Source organism: Lepisma saccharinum, chromosome 2 (assembly GCF_977018435.1).
Source record: "Lepisma saccharinum chromosome 2, izLepSacc3.1, whole genome shotgun sequence".
Lineage (NCBI taxonomy): Eukaryota > Metazoa > Arthropoda > Insecta > Zygentoma > Lepismatidae > Lepisma > Lepisma saccharinum.
In genome coordinates this window covers 4,728,067-4,746,107 of record NC_139230.1, presented here as the reverse complement: position 1 = coordinate 4,746,107, position 18,041 = coordinate 4,728,067, and the positions used below count along the sequence as shown (strand labels likewise).

At 37.7% G+C, this 18,041-nt stretch overlaps 1 protein-coding gene across 2 annotated transcripts in view; it reads left to right on the top strand.

Annotated features, from left to right (window-relative positions):
* Positions 1-4,525: 4,525 nt before the first annotated feature.
* ATPsyngamma (ATP synthase, gamma subunit) overlaps positions 4,526-18,041 on the top strand; it is a 28,048-nt gene continuing 14,532 nt past the window's right edge. The window contains exon 1 of one of the 2 annotated variants that reach the window (XM_083116965.1): positions 4,526-4,641. Coding sequence is in view for 1 of the 2 variants with exons in the window: in XM_083116964.1 (XP_082973090.1) it covers positions 11,111-11,145 (35 nt within the window). In the remaining variant the exon portion in view is untranslated. Of the gene's footprint in view, positions 4,642-11,062; positions 11,146-18,041 lie in introns of those variants that run through there. The other variant, XM_083116964.1, reaches the window with a different exon arrangement.

Sequence of the window (18,041 nt, the reverse complement as noted above, 5' to 3'; positions counted from 1 at the left end):
CCTCCACCAGGTATCGAACCTGGGACTCCATGATTACAAAGCGACGACGTTACCACTACGCCAGCGGGGAGGTCCGTGTTGCTATGTGTGTTCTTGCTATTCTGTGTATGCATAATAACGCCTTGTTATTTCGTGCTGTACATACGTCCATTTTCATTGTACTGGTGCACACCCAAAACATAGAACAATCATTATCAAGAAGCGAATGATAAGAAGAAATTCGGTGCCGGTGCCCTTAACTTTCACTTGGCTTTATTAGTCAATGAAGAAGTAAAAGTCTGGTTATTTTAATTTCCAAAAGGATTCCTAATTTAAATATTTGCAATTATGGTCAAATCTAATAACGCCACTGTCATCTCACTTTCTTCTACTTCTAAAAGGAAATGATCTATCAGAAGATCTCCAAGGAAGCTCCTCACCACAGTAAAAGGGATCGCTCAAGCGTATCCATGCTTATTTCGCGTCAATAAAAATCAGCAATTCTTTCCTCTTTCTCCTTCATAAAGTCTTGACCTTCGTAAGGAAAAACAATATCTCCTGCCTCTCTCCCAGAGGTATTGATCAGGAAGTGGATCGAATGGGAAACTACGAAGCATAAGAAGTTATTGCTTGAATGGAAAGGAAAGGGAATGTTTTATCCTCTTGAACGGCTCCGAAGTTATCTTTCTCGTTTCCCTTGCAAATCACTTTCAATTTCTCAAATAAACGGCTTCGTATCTTAACTTTGGTCCGAACATCAACGACTTGTGGTGGTCTGTGAACAACTAGTAACCATGGAGGAGATTCACTCCTTCCACCTCTGGTGCTTGGATCAGGTACCTTTACGACCAGACCATGCTGCCACCATCTTTAGTCTTATACTTTTTTTGTCGCTTTAGATGCGCAATGGACTTAGAATAGAAATAATAAAGCTTTAACTTTTTCCCGAGCATCAAGGCCGTTGCAAGTTTATCAAAGAGGATGCAATATGGAGGAGATTCGTTCCTTAGACCTCTCGCACTTGGATTAGTTGCCTTAACCACCAGAACACCCACCAGCTTTACTTTGGGCTTTTTCTGCTACGTTAGATGCGCAATGGATTCTGAATAGAAATAATAGTTTTAACACTCATGTTCCTTTTCAATAGAACATAAAACATTCCACATTCCCCAATCTTCTGCAGCCTTAGGTGACAAATTCTTACTTGTTTTGATCTGATCCTTTCTGTACACCAAACAGTTTGTTCTTTCAGCACCACTCTGCGAATTAAGCTTCTTGCTTGGGAAGGGGGGGGGGGGCGCACTTAGTGGCGGATTTGTGATTTCATTTTTCGGAGGCAGGTTTTTTCGGGCATGCACATTTCGATACATGTTACTAGTCAGTAAACTAAACTAATAACTTGTAGTTCCAAATTCTTTAGAACAGTGGTTCTAACCTAGGTCATCAAATCTTATAATATCATTGACACGTAATTTAGAAACACTTACTGTATTTCTAACAAAACCCAAACTCATGCACAAAAATAGCTATCAAACTAGTAACACCGAAAACTTGACCAAATTTCTAAAATATTTTCAATTTCAAATTTAACGTTCGTCTAACCTAAAAATATCAGCACTATGCCATCAAAACTTAAGTGGAAAACAGCCTTCTGTTATCTACGATCGGTGAGTGTTTCTCAGTTGTAGAATGGTGTCCTTCCTTAATCCACAAGGCTGCATACTTTCCGACAGGGAAATCTTTGATGACTGAACCATTTATGGACATGAATGATTTTTCAATTGTGTTTGTTACATAGTTAAGACATAGTACACTACATATGCTTTCAATTCCATTCTCTTTGAGGGGGATAAAAACATCCCCGGGCAGGGATAAAGATAATTATCTTTTGCCGGGGATAATTTTTTTTTTGTGAAGGGTAAATCCCCGGCATCCCCTCGTTAATTCGCACACTGTAATCAGCACTACTAGCAAATGTATGGATGTGAAAAAGTTATCGTAGAGTATCATCAAATCCATTTCTACTCATCGCAATTAGAAGAACATTGCTCTTGAATTTTCTGCTACTTTAGTTGCGCAACCACATTCTAAATTTGTTCCGAACATCAACGGCCGCTGCTGCTGCTGTCCACTGAAAAGGCATTCACCAAGGAGGAGATTAGTTCCATCGACCTCTCGCACTTACATCTGCTGCCTTATACACCATACCTCCCTGCCACTAGCTTTGCTCTTGACTTTTTCTGCTATTTCAGTTACTGCTACTTGAGCTGCACAGTGAACTGTGAATCGAAATAATATAGCTATAATTTTTTTCCAAACACCAACAGCTTTTGCAGATTTCTGAAGAAAATTAACCCTGCAGAGGATTTGTTCCGTCGATCGTTGGCACTTGGATCACTTTCCTTAATAACCAGCCCACGCTCCAAATCTCACGCTCATGACTTTTTGTGCTGCCTTAGAGCTTAGATGCATAATAGACATTGGATCGAATAATATCACTTTAACTTTGTTTCGAATATCAACGGCTTCTTCACGTCTCTGGAAAAAATTTCACTGGGTAGGAGATTCGTTCCGTAGACCACAGTGCCACTCTTTTCTCTGTCCTTTTATCTGTTCTATAGGTGCTCAATGTATTTTGGACGCTGCTTGCTGAGTCCTATGAACCTGGAGTGACACTCACATTTTTATAAGACCTTTAATTTGTCTTAGTTACACATGCACACATGACGTAGGGACACCTTTGTCCAGGCCGGAATTCGTATCCGGAACCTTCGACAGCGAGATCGTGTGTCGATCACTAAGCGTACTCGATCACCAGGGTGGCTCAAGATTATTTCTCTGCGTTGTTTTTTGTCATTATGCATTTTGTGCGCCCTATACAGTTCAGCGCTTAATATAAGTAGGGATTATTTGGTTGCAGTGCTTAATAAGAAATTGAATCCTGTATTTTAATTTGTGACATTTTACATTTTATTGCAAGAACCCTTATCGTTATTTTCTTTTCTGTAAGGGGTTTGTCTCCTTATTATGTGACGGACTCGATTAGCAATTGCACTATTATACCTACGTATTCTTTCTAATAAATAAATTGTTATAACATTACAGTCTGCACCTTCGAACGAGGTGGCGAACACATTATGTTTGCATTTGTCCGTTCGTCGATTTCGTCAACATCTGTCGCACGTGCCTCTTGCGATTATTGATATTGAATGACACTCGAAACACGATGGGGGGCATTTTAGAATGAAGAAACAGTCACGTATTTCAGTCCGCATTTATTGGAAATTCTTTGTCTTGGTGAGTTTTTAAATACTTTTAACAGCATCACAAGCATCATTATCGTTCTGTATTTTGCTCATGTAAGAATCCCAAGTTGTTGTTTTCAAGTTGTCTCTCTTAAAAAGATCCCGGATTCGATCCCCGGTGGAGGCACATACTGGTTCGGATACCACTATAAACTGTAGGTTCAGTCCCGATTTGCCTTACTGTGCATAAAGCGGACTTAAACACCAACTCTTAGCAAGAGAAGCTTGTGGCAACCCAGCCCGGCGAACCTCCAAGTTACCTCAGAGCGATTGTTTCCTGTGTTGTGTTACATACAGGAGCGTTTATATTACAGAAACTAAGCGCTGTCGATGTAATGATTCTGAGGAAAAGTTACTTGTTTTATGATATATGCTAGCACACAACTGTTGTTGAAGTTGTTTTAGGACACCATGTATATGTGTGCGTGTGTGTGGTGCTTTTATGTCTTTGTCTCCCAATCAGCCTCTGCGCATAAATTAACGTAAATATTATTCCAAAACAACAAGAGTAGTTCAGAAAATTTGAGAAGAGGTTTGATTTTTGAAACAAGTGAAGTTTTTTAGATTTTCAGAAATTGCTTCGTTGAAATATGCCCTCATAGTTTCTTGTAAAAGAAAATCACAAGTGTAGTGAAGTTTGATACACAATATGTATCTCTTTTATTATTTGAGATAGAGAGCAGAGAATTTTAAAATTTTACTGTTTTGTTTTTATTTGACTGATTGACTTGCTTTACTATACTTCGCTTTTTGTGCCACTTTTGGCTAATTTGCGAAGATGGCGATGAGTGATGACATGATGACATTGATAAATGGACACTCACAAACATCCATGTCATGATTCGAACCCGGGACCCCTGGCGTCGTAACGCGACGTGTTAACCACTCCTCCATGGGGGCCGTCTTACTGTTTTGTAAACTAGCAAATGTTTCTGTGTTAATGCAAAAATTGTACAACCTTTCTACCTAGGTATGTTACAAATTTACGGTAACCATTACTTGATGCGATGTATACTCGATTAGTTTACGATATCTGTTCAGCAATGGAAGATCTCAAATATTTATGAAAGCAACAGTGCAATAACACTTTGTTTCACTCTATTTTCTTTTAACTTTCAGTCTATACCTATGGTGGTTGTTGTTTTTCCGCACAACACGAAATAAAAATCTCGACCCAGGTTCCCCCAGCATAAGTGTTTACCTCTCCTTGGGCTTCTAATGTCTCTAATTAAAAGCTGTCACGTGTGCACAGGTCTCATGAGGGCGAGCGAGCACACGAAGAACTCTTTTAGTTGTATCAGTCATGTAACTTGGTGAGACTTTCTCAAGTTGTATCGAAAAAGGATTATATATTTAGGTGAGTACTATTCTTGCTGAAATAATTCACATGTCAATATATTTATGTTCAGGCTACATTTGGTAACTACAAGCCAAATTTTCTACAAACTAGCGACGTAAGTATAGCTTCCTTCAATTATTAAGGATTATCAACAGGATATATCCAATACAGACTACATTATGTTTATTTGAGATATATATATATATATATATATATATATATATATACGTATGTATGTAATGTTAATTTATTACTATACGTTGAAATATTTAATTTATTACTATACGTTGAAATATTTAATCGTTAAGTCTTCGCCTTGTAATCAAGGGGTCCCGGGTTCGATACCCGGTGGAGGCACAAGTGGTTCGGATCCCACTTTAAACTGTAGGTCCAGTCCCGATTAGCCTTACTGTGCATAAAGTGGACTTAAAACAACAAATCAAAAATTTAATCGTTAATTTTGATTTAAATAAAATATAACAAATTGTGTTATATTTGTGTAGAACAGCGGCGGAGATTGGGTTCCAAAACTGGGGAGGGGAGCAAGATGCCAAAACTAGGGGGCAAGGGCAGTTTACTTTCCCTTGGTACGTAAGGTTTAGCATAGTGCGAGAAAAAAGTGGCAAATGCCCCCACGACCCCCTAATCGCCGCCACTATGTAGTTATCTAAACGCAAACGGTTCATTGCACCACTATTGTCTTATATCAAAGAATTATACATATGAATGAATATAGAATTATACTATTTTTATAGAATCTGCATCTAGATTCTAGAACGTAATTTTTAAGCTGACTCTTGTAAAACAAGCGTACAAGTTTATATTTTTTTCCTCAGCGACTTCCTCACTCTATGCTTATGATTAACTATAATTGCACTTTTCTTATGGGTAAAATAAACAGAAATGCACCACCATCGTTATGATCTGATCTGTTTTTCTTTAATATTATTATTATCTCCAACACACGAAGAACTACAAATCTCTCAATTGATATTTTACGTGGTATCTTAGTTAAACCAGTAAACCTTTTTGAATGTTTATGCGTGGGTGTAGGCATATGTAAAGGAAGTTAGGATCACTTAGTCGCCTTATTATTGGTCATGTTGTCTTATTGGCGTCTGCAGAATTTTATACATGAAGGTAAAAAAAAAAACACAGTGCTTCAGTTTGATGGTATGTGACTGGCTGGAATGATCTGAAATTTACATAGTTGTGGTCTAATAAAGACAAGGCTGTAGTTCGAGGGTATACAGTCGTGTACGCCGTACCGTATACCCTCGAGATAACCTTTCTCGTTAGCATATTATGCTACAATGCTTATATGTTCTATTTTTGTTTAGTTTATATTTACTTATGTAATTTGACCATTACTAAGTGAGTTTATTAGGGTCAAATATACCCTGTGCTGTTTTCGCTTGAATATACGGTTCTTTGTGGTGTGATGTACGCATGTATCCATCCAACAGGTTTTACTACAGTGCATGTCGACACCAATTTTCAAGGGTCTCCCCGATGGCGTAGTGGTCCAGGTTCGATACCCGGCGAAGGCACATTGCACAGTCGTTCAATCATCGCGTCCAGAGCCTTAATGGGAACCAGGAATTTCATTAGCAGAGCGCCTGAAAAAAAAGCCAAGGTTCAATATGAGAATCTAGGGGGTCACTGGCGAGTAACTGAGATGGGTTAGTTATGAGGACATGGAAGATGAAAGCGATTACACAGTTTATTTTCATTATTAGCCGTTAACTTGTATCTAGCTATCCTCTTGATAGAGAATGAGGATACTAACCGCTTCTACTCCTCATTAAATTGGTGTTAGTCGACCAATCGTCTTTCTGGAGAGATTGTTGAGGTCAAAGTCAAAATTCATTTGTGGTAAGGTGTTGGAATTTCGTTTTACAAACGTGGATTAGATTGATTAGATTGATGAATAAATCTAGTCTCAGAAAATATTTGTTTCTTTAGGAATTCGTAGATTCGTTTCTTTGAGTTTGTTATTAAGTCCACTTTATGGAAAGAAAGGCTAATTGGGACTCCAACGGGTATCGAGCCTAGGGCCCCTTGATTACGAGGCGACGACGTTACCAATACGCCATCGGGGAAGCCCTCAAGGTAAACTTGTATTTTGAACAGAGACATTGAAAATAAGTAATGCAAAAAGTGATAGGCCTACTGCTTTATTAAATTGTAATACTCCCGATGGTAATGTTTTCTTAACAATTGTTCTAATTATGTTTATAACCAACTTCACAAAGAGAACCTTATAATTTACATAGCAGAAAATATTCCACAGATACCACACTGTGCTGATACTCCCAAGGAACTGGTTCTCAGAGCCCACAAGAGAAAAATAATTACTGTATATGGAGATGGGGAACATTTTACCACAAAGTAAGTGACAAGTCAATTTTCTAAGGGAAAATTGTATTAGTGGACCCTTTTCTTTGGGAGTTCAGCACTTTTGTTGAGGGAGAATAATAACATTATACCTATTTTAATACAGTACCTGCCGTAGATTTGTCAAAAATAAAATGATCTTTCTGAGTTGTCACGTGCCGGAAGAACAGCGGTTTTTATAATATACTAGCTGATTACCCGGCGTTGCCAGGGTATTTATTTATCCCAATCTTCTATTAGACAGGAAAATAATGAATTCTAACTACAGTATATGTAAAATGTAACTAATTCTATTTTACAGGTATTTAAAAGTATAAGTACAGTATACAAATTATAAAGTAAAATCTTTTACAAATTCACTATAATATTAATTTAACTCAAAGTTTCACCTTCCCATTTTTACAGCAAATACCAGGAGATCGTGAATGTCACCAATTAGCTTAGCGCCTCCGAAAACTATGGATTCGACACTAATGTAGGTCATTTTTGACATTTTATTTTTCACCCCCTCTCCGCCCCCCCCCCCCCCATGCTGATAGGTGATGAGCTTGAGATTCGAACGTCATTGGGAGCAGGGACGGCGACAGGGGTGGGCACGGGTGGGCAAGCGCCCACCCAAAAAATCCTGTGCCCACCCGATTGCCCACCCAATCAAATTCACTAATTGTTGTTGATTTAGTTTATTTTACTTCGCGTTTTGTGCCTCTTGGCTAATTTGCAAAGATGGGGATGAGTGATGAAATGATGAAATTGATGAATGGACATTCACAAACAACCAAGCCCGAAAGGGATTCGAACCCGGGACCCTTGGCGTCGCAGCGCGATGTGCTAACCACTCGGCCACAGGGTCGGGCTCAAATTCACTAAGTACATACACTTGGGGATATGTGAATTTTTCAATAAATAAGCATATTCTGGTATTCATTACATGTATATTTTACTCATGAATATTATCTATACTAGAAATGTTCACATATCATCATCCCATAAAAAGCTGTCTTAACTTTGTCATTAGAAAGCAAAAAGAATTACTACAGAACTTGAAACAAAATAAACTGTCATCAATTGAATACTTCTATGATTAGAAGCAGCTAGTAGGCTTAGGAGATGCAAAATTATGCAGGGTATGGTCAAGATGAGATCAGGATTTAGGGTGACCTCGAGGGTTGCAGCTCTGGGCCTTCACCGGGGGAAACTGCTTGGAAAAGTACTGTATAATGAAAAGAAGGAAGTACTTCGGATGTGATGAAGAAATGTAGAAATACGTATAACTAACCACCTCATGTAGGTTAGCGAGAAGTTATAACTGAAACTGTGGAGGGGATTGGGGTGGGTTCTTGGTATTGTATGATCCGGGTCTTCACATATATAAATCCCGGCCTGCGCATGATTAAAATAATCTCTAAATGAACAAATAAAAACCCCATCTTAGCGTTGCTTCCTGCAGCAGCACAATAAATTATATCGACTTTTTAATTAGATCTACATTGAAATTCCAGAAGTGTCTCTTTCTTTATTTCATTACAATTTTACATACATGTCATCTTCAAATATCTAGTGGTATACAAACAACATCTTTGTATTCGTATTTGTACTAATAAGAAGTAATCACAATAATCACTACAATACCGAGGTGTATAAGTTTTGATGTAACAGTTATGTGGGTTTGGAAAAACCTACAGAATTATTGAATTAATAATAGCCTATCAGTTACGTATTGATGCGATTTTTCTTGTGATTAACTTACGTAGAATTAGAAGAAGAAAGGGGTTGGTAGGAAAGCTTTGTTTTGAGGGCGTCAGAGAACTAATCAATCACGATGAGAATGGTTTAAACTTTAAAAGTATCAGAGGTTTAGCAGAAAAGGTTAACAAAATATGTAGATGCATGCAGATGAAGTAAAGAAAAAAGGTGTCACGAAGTATCCATTAGAAAATTTTGTTTCTTTGTATTTAAATCCACTTTTATGCTCAGATAGGCTAATCGTGACTAAACCTACAGTTTAAAGTGGAGTCCGAACCAGTGTACATTGTGCTTCCCACAGGGTAGGGGTTAATAGAAGCCAGAACCTCTTCATTATAAGGCGACAACATTATGCCATTCGAGAAAGAAATATACAGAAAGAACTCACAGGAAACGTGTCATTTTATCACCACAGAAGATGTGTGATATTAAGAGGGTGTGTTGGCAGAGACAAAAATTTGAGACTTTCGGAAAACAACGTTATTGTTCACGGAGTTAGCTGGCTTGATCCAAGAATGAAACAATGTGAAATTGAAACTACCACCTCAACTTTCGAAGGGTATGAACTAATGAAACTCCACTTTTGAAAGAGTAAGTTGTTGCTGATTCGACTGATTTGTTCGATGTGAAGTCACTTTTCTGCTAATTTGGCTAATGGCGACGAAGAGGTTCAATGGTGATTAGGTGAAAGTGACGAAGGACGAAAACAAATGCACGCAGACACTGAAAATACAACCCACCACAAATTATTATTTTGACTGTGGTTCCAGGCGCCAGAGATTCGTTCACCTGCAAGATTAAAGCTTCCGGGGTATGCTGGGCAGGATAGAGGTTGACATTTGAGCGCTTTCGGAGAGGCCGCGCCATACAACCCAAGTCATCTGTGAAAAAGAGATAAAATACCGGGTATGGTGATCAATTTCGATGCATTCACGTCCAAAATCACGTTCTACAAAATGTAAACTATTTGTTACCTCATGTCCATGTTTTCATCTAACGATACGTGTGTTACTTCTCCCGTATGAGTAACGAAGACTAACTTCAGAAAACGAATAGCAACTTAGCAAATAATCTCTTCAATTGTTAAGAGATTTTTAATGTTATTTGATTATTACTTTTTTGGCGATGTTTTGTCAAAATAGCCTTTCATAAGCCTTGGGATACTTTATGCAGAATGAAGAAAGAATTTTTTTCCGCGCGCGCGTGTGTGTACAAGTACATTCCCAATAAGACATTAATTTTAATCCAAATATCCAGTGGCGGCGATTAGGAGGAACAAGGTGTGAAAGTTCCCCCACGCCACATTTTGCCACTTGTTGCATCCGCACTATGGCCTCTTAATGCTAAGACTTATTTTACCAAAAAAGTAAACTGTCCTTGCCCTCAAGTTTTGGCACCCGATCGCCGTTACTGCAAACATACATTCAGATACATTTGTCAGTTGCAATAACCCTGTAAGCCAAGAAAAGTGATCATTAACCCCAACATGTGTGTGTGCCACTTAAGAGAAACAGTTGAAGAATGGAACGAGAGAAAGTGAAAAGGAGAAAGAGGTAACAAGCAGAGAGATATAAGAAGGCATTAAAGAGTAAAAAGAAAAGATGAAAAGTAAAGGAAAAAGAAGTGTAGGGAAATCGGGAGTGTAAGAGAGAAGGGGATACATATGCAAACGATATATGTCATACATATATATATATGGTCTTACATTGATACCTGCCCACCCTAATCAATCAATATACAGCTTCTGCCCACCCGATGAAAAATTTCTGGCGCCGCCCCTGATTGGGAGTGTCACCATTCAACTTAGCGACCCCGAAAACTATGGATTCTTTACTAATATTGGTCGTTTATACATGTCACCTACTTTCCACCTCCAACCTTAGGGAGGCCAGGAGTGTCTTACCCTCACAGTATTTATTTCAAGATTGTAAGTCATATGTGCAGCAAGTTTGGTTGAAATTGCTCCAGGCGTTCGAGAGTTATGCCGGAACAAACATGAGTCAGGGAAAGCAGTTGCCCACGTGCTACTCCCAAATACAGTGGTTATTTTCTATTTCTCAAATTGCTCACAGTCCGCCAGTGACGTAGATCACAGGTTAAGCGTAATAATAATAATAATAATAATAATAATAATAAAATCGCCTTTATTGGAGCGGGCGTGATTTGGGTAGATTTGTGCCTTCTTTGCATAAACGAACCAAGATATGTAAGAGGAAAATATTATTATTGTGTGAAATCAAAGGCAATTGCGATGTATATTTAAAAGAAAACGAAATGTTATAACCGTGTATGACTTACCCACACTGCACCTGGCCTTTCCTCCATTGCGAAGTCTGGGTCGAAAGGGATGTTGGTGAGGGTGGGCAAATTCACGCAAACATGGTAAGTTTGAAACCACAAGTAAAATATACTTAAGCAATATTTGTGTTGAAGGCACACTGAATTCAAAATATATAATTATTTTTTGCAAAACACTGACATGTAATTACCTTTACAATACATCGAATCCTAACCCTTTGCATGTGTGCCAAGAATTGGATATTCAACTAAAATGTTGTTTTCCGGCAGAATTAGTTTCTGTTAAGAAACGTACATGTAATAATAACTGTCAAGCCAACGAATGGTGTGTTATAAATATATTGGGTACAACCTGTGGTTGGCTGTGTTATGTAGTATATTGTAGCATTTTTCTGAGGGCTCATTGAATGATGATTGAGAGTTGAGGAAAGAAAGCAGTCATTCAGACATGTACGTGTGGTTACATCCTTGTAAAATTTGCTAAATTGCGCCCAATATGTATACACGAGAAAAAATTTGGGGTCCCTTCATCAGAGATTGTAGAAGTTTCTTTTCAAGTACACTCGACGTTGTTTGGCCACAAATTACATAGTTTCGGAGGTATAATTTAACAATACAGGGAATTTCTCCAATTTCTTTGAAATTTCGGATACTTACTAATTTGGGTATCCTAATCACGAATCTGCACTTAAAATTTGGCGTTCACGTATAGAAATTCCTGAATTATGGCTAGCACCATGGACCATTGGCGCGTGGTTAGGCTAGGTTAGGTTGGGAAACATAGTTAAATTTTAGGGTCGTAGTAATATCAGGAATATATATATTTCGTTCTTTAAGTATTCGAAATGGAAAATCGTGCGATAAATAATGAGCAATTGTGCATTGTCGGTTGCGATGACTGACCCTCTTATTTTGCAAGTTTGACAAGTGAGCGCCAAATTTTAACTTCAGATTCGTGATTAGGAGCCCTAATTTAGTGAGTATGCCGAATTTCAAACAAAATGGAGAAATTCCCGGTATTGTAAAATCGCTCCCCGATCATGTTGCATTTTAGTTGGTAAAGCTTTCTCTCCTCCCAATATATAAATGACACACATTTTATTTCGAATATTATTTGTTTTGTGCATAATTTACATCCGAGAGGACAAGCGTCGCCTCTGTTGTTTCAATATTTCTTTTCATTCGGGAAAACTCAAACACATTTTACATTTCACAACGTAGGCTATTGCTTGCTATTCAAGTGCAAGGAAAGTTCCGTATATTACTTACAGGAACTAATGGTCCACCTGTAACATGTTGTCGTGTAATCACAAAATAAATATAATAAACATCTTACATGAACAATAGCTCCAAATCCGAGTATAATGAAGTTGTTATACCTCTTTCTAGCATTAAAAAATTCTATTTATGTTAGCATATTTTCTCCCCTTTGCAACCGAGAACCGATAGTTGCTTTCATTGTCAAGGACAAATCATCCACATGGAACGTACACAAGCAATAAATGGCCGTTTAGTATCTAATTTACGTGATGTTACTAAGTTTGCAACATGTTCGAATATTTACTACATCCAGCACCTCAGATTGGTTCTTTATTCAAATATTAAATACATGCATTTTCCGAAACAAACTTTAAAATGATTGCTGTTCAGTATTGGACAATTGGCAACATCACAGGCACACTAGCGACATGTCTGGATTTGCCTCGTTGCCAAACATATTTCTTTGACCCAAGATCAGGATTTGATCTAAGATCGACAAATCAACAATTAACTTTATACAACATGATAGAAGCTTGAACTTAGTTCACTACCGGATCATAGATCAAATTGATCTCCAGTTAGTGATGTTTATACAACCGGCCCAGTATCACGAATCTGCAGTAATCACAACTGACACCCTCGATTTCTCAAGAAAACCAATGTTTATCGCAAGATTTTGTGTTTCGAATACTTCAAAAACGAAATATATATTCCTGATATTACTACAACCCATATTAACCTAACCTAACCATGCATGGTTTATGGGGCTATCCAAGCATGGTTCATGGAGCTACCCATGCTTCGTTTGAGGGGAGTAAGGCTAATTCCGACCATGGACGTAGCACTTGAGTGATAAGCATTGGGTTTTCTTGAGAAATTGAGGGTGTCTGTTGCAATCACGGACCTGCTTATTTTGCAAGTTCTACATGTGAGCACCAAATTTTAACTGCAGATTCTTGATTATGAGGCCTAAATTATTGAGTATGTGAAATATAAAAGAAATTGGGGAAGTGTCCGGTATTGTAAAAATTGTAAAATTAGAAGCATGTTGACTTATAACTTGGGATATGCGGGATGGAAAACTTTTGGTCGGGACATGATTGGGAAGGAAATGTTAATAATCTTAATGTTTGGGATAGAAAAAATTCTCCATTTTTCCGACCAGATCGGGATATTTTAGAAGTTTCCTGCTGCGGTGAAAATCTCGAACTGTACACACTATTTTCCCTTCAAATGATTATTTTTGCACTTCTGGAATAAAAACTTAAATAGTGCAGAAAATATGAAGAATTAAACGAAAGTCTGAATCTGAACTTGATAATTCACACCCCATTATTTTGAATTATTATTTTTATGCTTCTTCCTCACACACATAAAAACATGGGTCAGAGGTACCTAACATCGTCGCCTTGTAATCAAGGGGTCCTGGGTTTGATACCCAATGGAGGCACAAGTGGTTTCAGATCCCACTTTGAAATGTAGGTCAAGTCCCAGTTTGCTTTCCCGTGCGTAAAGTGGACCTAATACCAAAACTCAAGGATCAGAGGTATCATGAAGGACAGCATATTAAGTGGTCTCTGACTCTGATTGATATCTGTGCATTTTGAAAAAGTACAAAAAGAAGTGTTCATCAACAGTGTAATAGATGTTTATTGAAAGGTGGCAAGGCAAATTTAGTTTGTGTAAATAGTAGACTCAAGTCTGAACTTGTGTACAATGTCAAAGTATTTTCAATTCAATTCGAATTTTATGATTTGTAAAGTAAATAATAATAATAGCAATGATAATAACAGTAATAATAATAATAAAAAGTTTATATTGTTATACACCCCTAAGAAAAAATCCTGCAGATACCCTTGTGTAAGGGGTGACCATTTCTGAAGATGACCAAATGTCAACTTCTCTTCCTCATATTACACTCTGGAGTACATTTTGCAAACTAATGAGACTCGGGCGTGTGAACTCTCAGCCAGTACAATCTTCTGTGGGGCCTATATTGTGTTTTGGGATTGTCCCTTCATCTTATTACAAACCATCCTCATCTTCACAATTAGCTAAAAGAGGCAAAAAAGAAAAGTCAATCCAATCAGAGATATCTAATCCAAAAGTATGACCCATGGAAGTATAAGACCTATCTGAATACTGTTGCTATTTTTTATTCATATAAACTGGTTGCATGCATTCTGAAATGGTAAAAAAGATACAAATGATAACTTTGGATAACTTAGCATTCCTAACCTATGAAAATGTCAGAAATTGCTATCTGCATCAAACCTAACACTCCTTTATCTACCGATCTACAAATTATAAACACCATAAAATCTAGCATGCTTCTATTGTGATTTCGTAACTTTTCAATACCTCATGTTTGATTTATTATATTTTATAATACATTTTTAAATAAAATCATTAATATTCATTATGAATTTATTGGATTTTATCGTTAGTATTTTGTGTTTATGAAACAATAGGCAACATTCCATTTGGTGTACTGGATTGTTGTGTTGGGTGCTTTGCTCATCAGCACAGCTTTCCGGCTCATCTGCTTAGGGCTAAGGTAACAGAGGTACTAAATTTACTTGACCATAACACATCTCTGCAAGCTAAAAACAGCATAATCTAGATAAACCATGCAAAAGTTTTCAGTTTTTACCCACACTGTGGTCATGCAGTATAAGGCATCATGCTTTGGGCTTCGGCTATGGGATACATGCAGGTTCGAGTCTTGTTGGGGATGCGTAACAACTTTTCTCCGAGATTTGTGCCTGTGTGTGGGACCGGTGGTGACCTGCCATCGTGAGAAAAATTGGGGAGCTACAACCCTGTCATAGAAACCTAGAACAATGACTGGGGATTCATCGTGCTGACCACATGTCACCCGTAACTGGTTGAATGATCTCCCACAGGTAGACCCTGGCCCTCAAGGGCTGTTGCACCACAGGTTATTAGTTAGGTAAAAATCTGATATTCCCCGGGATGCCTATAACTTCTTCGTTTTGTCAATTTTTGACATTTGTACTTACCTATCTGCTTCGCAGAACATTCTTTAAGGTGTATTCACGTTTTTTGTCCTGGAATCGGTGGGAAATTTAAACTAAAAAAATATTTTTGTTTGAAATGTTTGAGTCCAAATTTCCCACCGATTCTGGGCTCCGCCCCTGGGGTAATTGACCTATCGCCCCCAACCGCTAACATGGCTCCACTCCGGCTTCACCTATAGAGTCCCTGTTAAAGGCATGTTGGAAATTGGCCAGAGTCACCTGCCCCCAAATGAGCCCCAAACTTTTAAATTTGAAGAAATTCGTTACATCACACAAAACACCTTCCAGATGTTAGACAATGCTACAGGAACTTATTACCGTAAGTAGTTTCTTCTGTAAAAATGAAGAAATCTGTCCGGGGAATATCAGATTAGTACCATTATTTATTATATTATTACTGCTGGTACAGGGAATAGGCTTCCAAATCCACTGTCTTCAGAAAGCTATTTGGGATTGAACCCTGTGAGAAGACACTCCTACAGAATATCTGAAATACACACCTATTGATAGTCACAATTGAATAAAACTGGAACATGTTATGGAATCATTTAGGAAGGAAGAACTAACCTTACTAACATAGCTGTAGAATGAAATACCATATTTACTCATACTCATGTATAATGCACACTTTTTTCCAAAATTTTTGGCCCCCGAGAACTGTGGTGCGTGTTATGCACGGAATAATTTGGACAGCCAACATGAAACCGTAGAGGGTCATTTCATGATTTTGTGACACTAGCAATGATTTTTCATGTTTACGTAAACATGTCATGAAATATATCATTGTAAAGCTTAAATTCTGTGTAGTTTCGGAATATGGTAACAGTATTCCATTCAAGATGGCAACACTAATGTGCAATGCAGTTGAAATAAGCTCATCACAAAGGAACGCTCTGATTTTTATGGTACTTTGGATGAAATAGAAGATAAGGAAATAGAATATAATAATTAAAATGTATTACTGACCAAATAATATGACACATATGGAGTGTGTAAATGCCTTAAAGGAAGATATCTTGTGCTGCTAACTGCTAGTTTGAGGGTCCTGAATGTGCCTCCTATCAATGTTAAGTTAGTCATGGAAAAAATATATATATTTTGAAGTTTGTTTTAGAAAAAGTAAAGAGGAAATTAGCGAAACCACGTATAAATGTTTAAAGTCTATGTTAAACTATTTTTCACTTTGTAATGTACTGTTCTGTGACACCAAGAAAAGCAGTGCCATTCTGGAGGAATTCAAGGATGCACCTTCCATCACATGGGATGCATATCAGCAGTATTTGTTGGGCGAGAAATAATAGAAAATAACTTCCTGAGCACTGCAAATCCATAATGTAATATTTTCTACTATTACAGAATAAATAAGGTGTTTAAAGAGTGAAAGCTTTGGGATGCTAAACACAGTGGAGGGAGAGGGGGCAGGTGGCGTAGGTTGGTGACTTATTCTCCTCGTGGTCCACATTGAATAGGTATGAGGTTATTCAATCTTGATTGACATAGCAAAGCTTTGCGAACTACAACTAAGAGAGCCATTTCTTGAATCTGGATTGTACTGCACGTCCTATACAAGATATAATTGTTTGTCACTTTTCCCCATCAAAAACCAGGGTGCGCATTATACATGCATAAATACAGTAACTAACAATGATATCATAATTGTGAATATTATCACCAATCAGTAGGTATTTAGAAATCCAAATTTCAGAGTTCAAAACTACATTTTGATGTTTATATGTCAGTGTGTGCTCAATTAATTTCATTATTGTGGAACCACAGGCTAAAGAGCTTGCACAGTCTCTTGTGCATCATACCCTCACTGGAGGGGAGGGGTAGAGTGGTGCAGCCTTCCTCATGGTTTTAGTTGAACCGATACGGAGCAAGGTGTATGGCAACTTTTGGCCGAAGGTTCTTTTTCTTGTGGTCGCTCTGTAGGTGCCAAATGTTAACCGGCAAATGCATGATGTGCCAGACTATGCAAAAAACTAAATATTAATGCAATTTCATTTACCACATATCTTGAAATGTGGATATTTTTTTGTAATGAGTTTTTCAAGTTGTACGGAAGGTTGAGAAATGCATTTAGAATGCTGGAAATATTTGTAGCAATAAGTTTGGGGAAACAAACCCTTATATTGTAAACATGCAGAAAGTATTAATTAACAAGCAATTATGTCATTAAGGTTGTGCACTTGGAATTCTTTTTGTATCAAAGGGGGTTGTAAAGCAATTAAATCTTAACATATTTAGAATATACAAATACTTTCATAGTGGGAGTGTAGTGATGTAATAATGATGCAAAGAGCACCAAACTTGGTCCACCTAACCAACTTATGTAAGCAAATTGAGGCTTAATGGAATACAATCTACAGTGGTTCAGTCCTCCCATCCAGGGTGGAACAGGAAAAATTAATGGCATGGCTTCATTTCAGTATATTATATCTGCTCACACTGTGTGCTTGTAGGCATGCACAGAGTTAGAGTCTGCGCAAAAATAAGGAAACCTTTTTAATGTGTGCTTGTCCACCCACAGTTTTTGAATTTTTTTGTTTTCTTTAGGAATAATTTGTTTTTATGATGTGCTATGAAATTTTTTAGAGAGTAGAGGGTTTAGAACCTATTCCAAAGTGTGCATAGAAATATTGAAAAGTGCAGGTTTGACCAGAACGCAATACTGGTTCC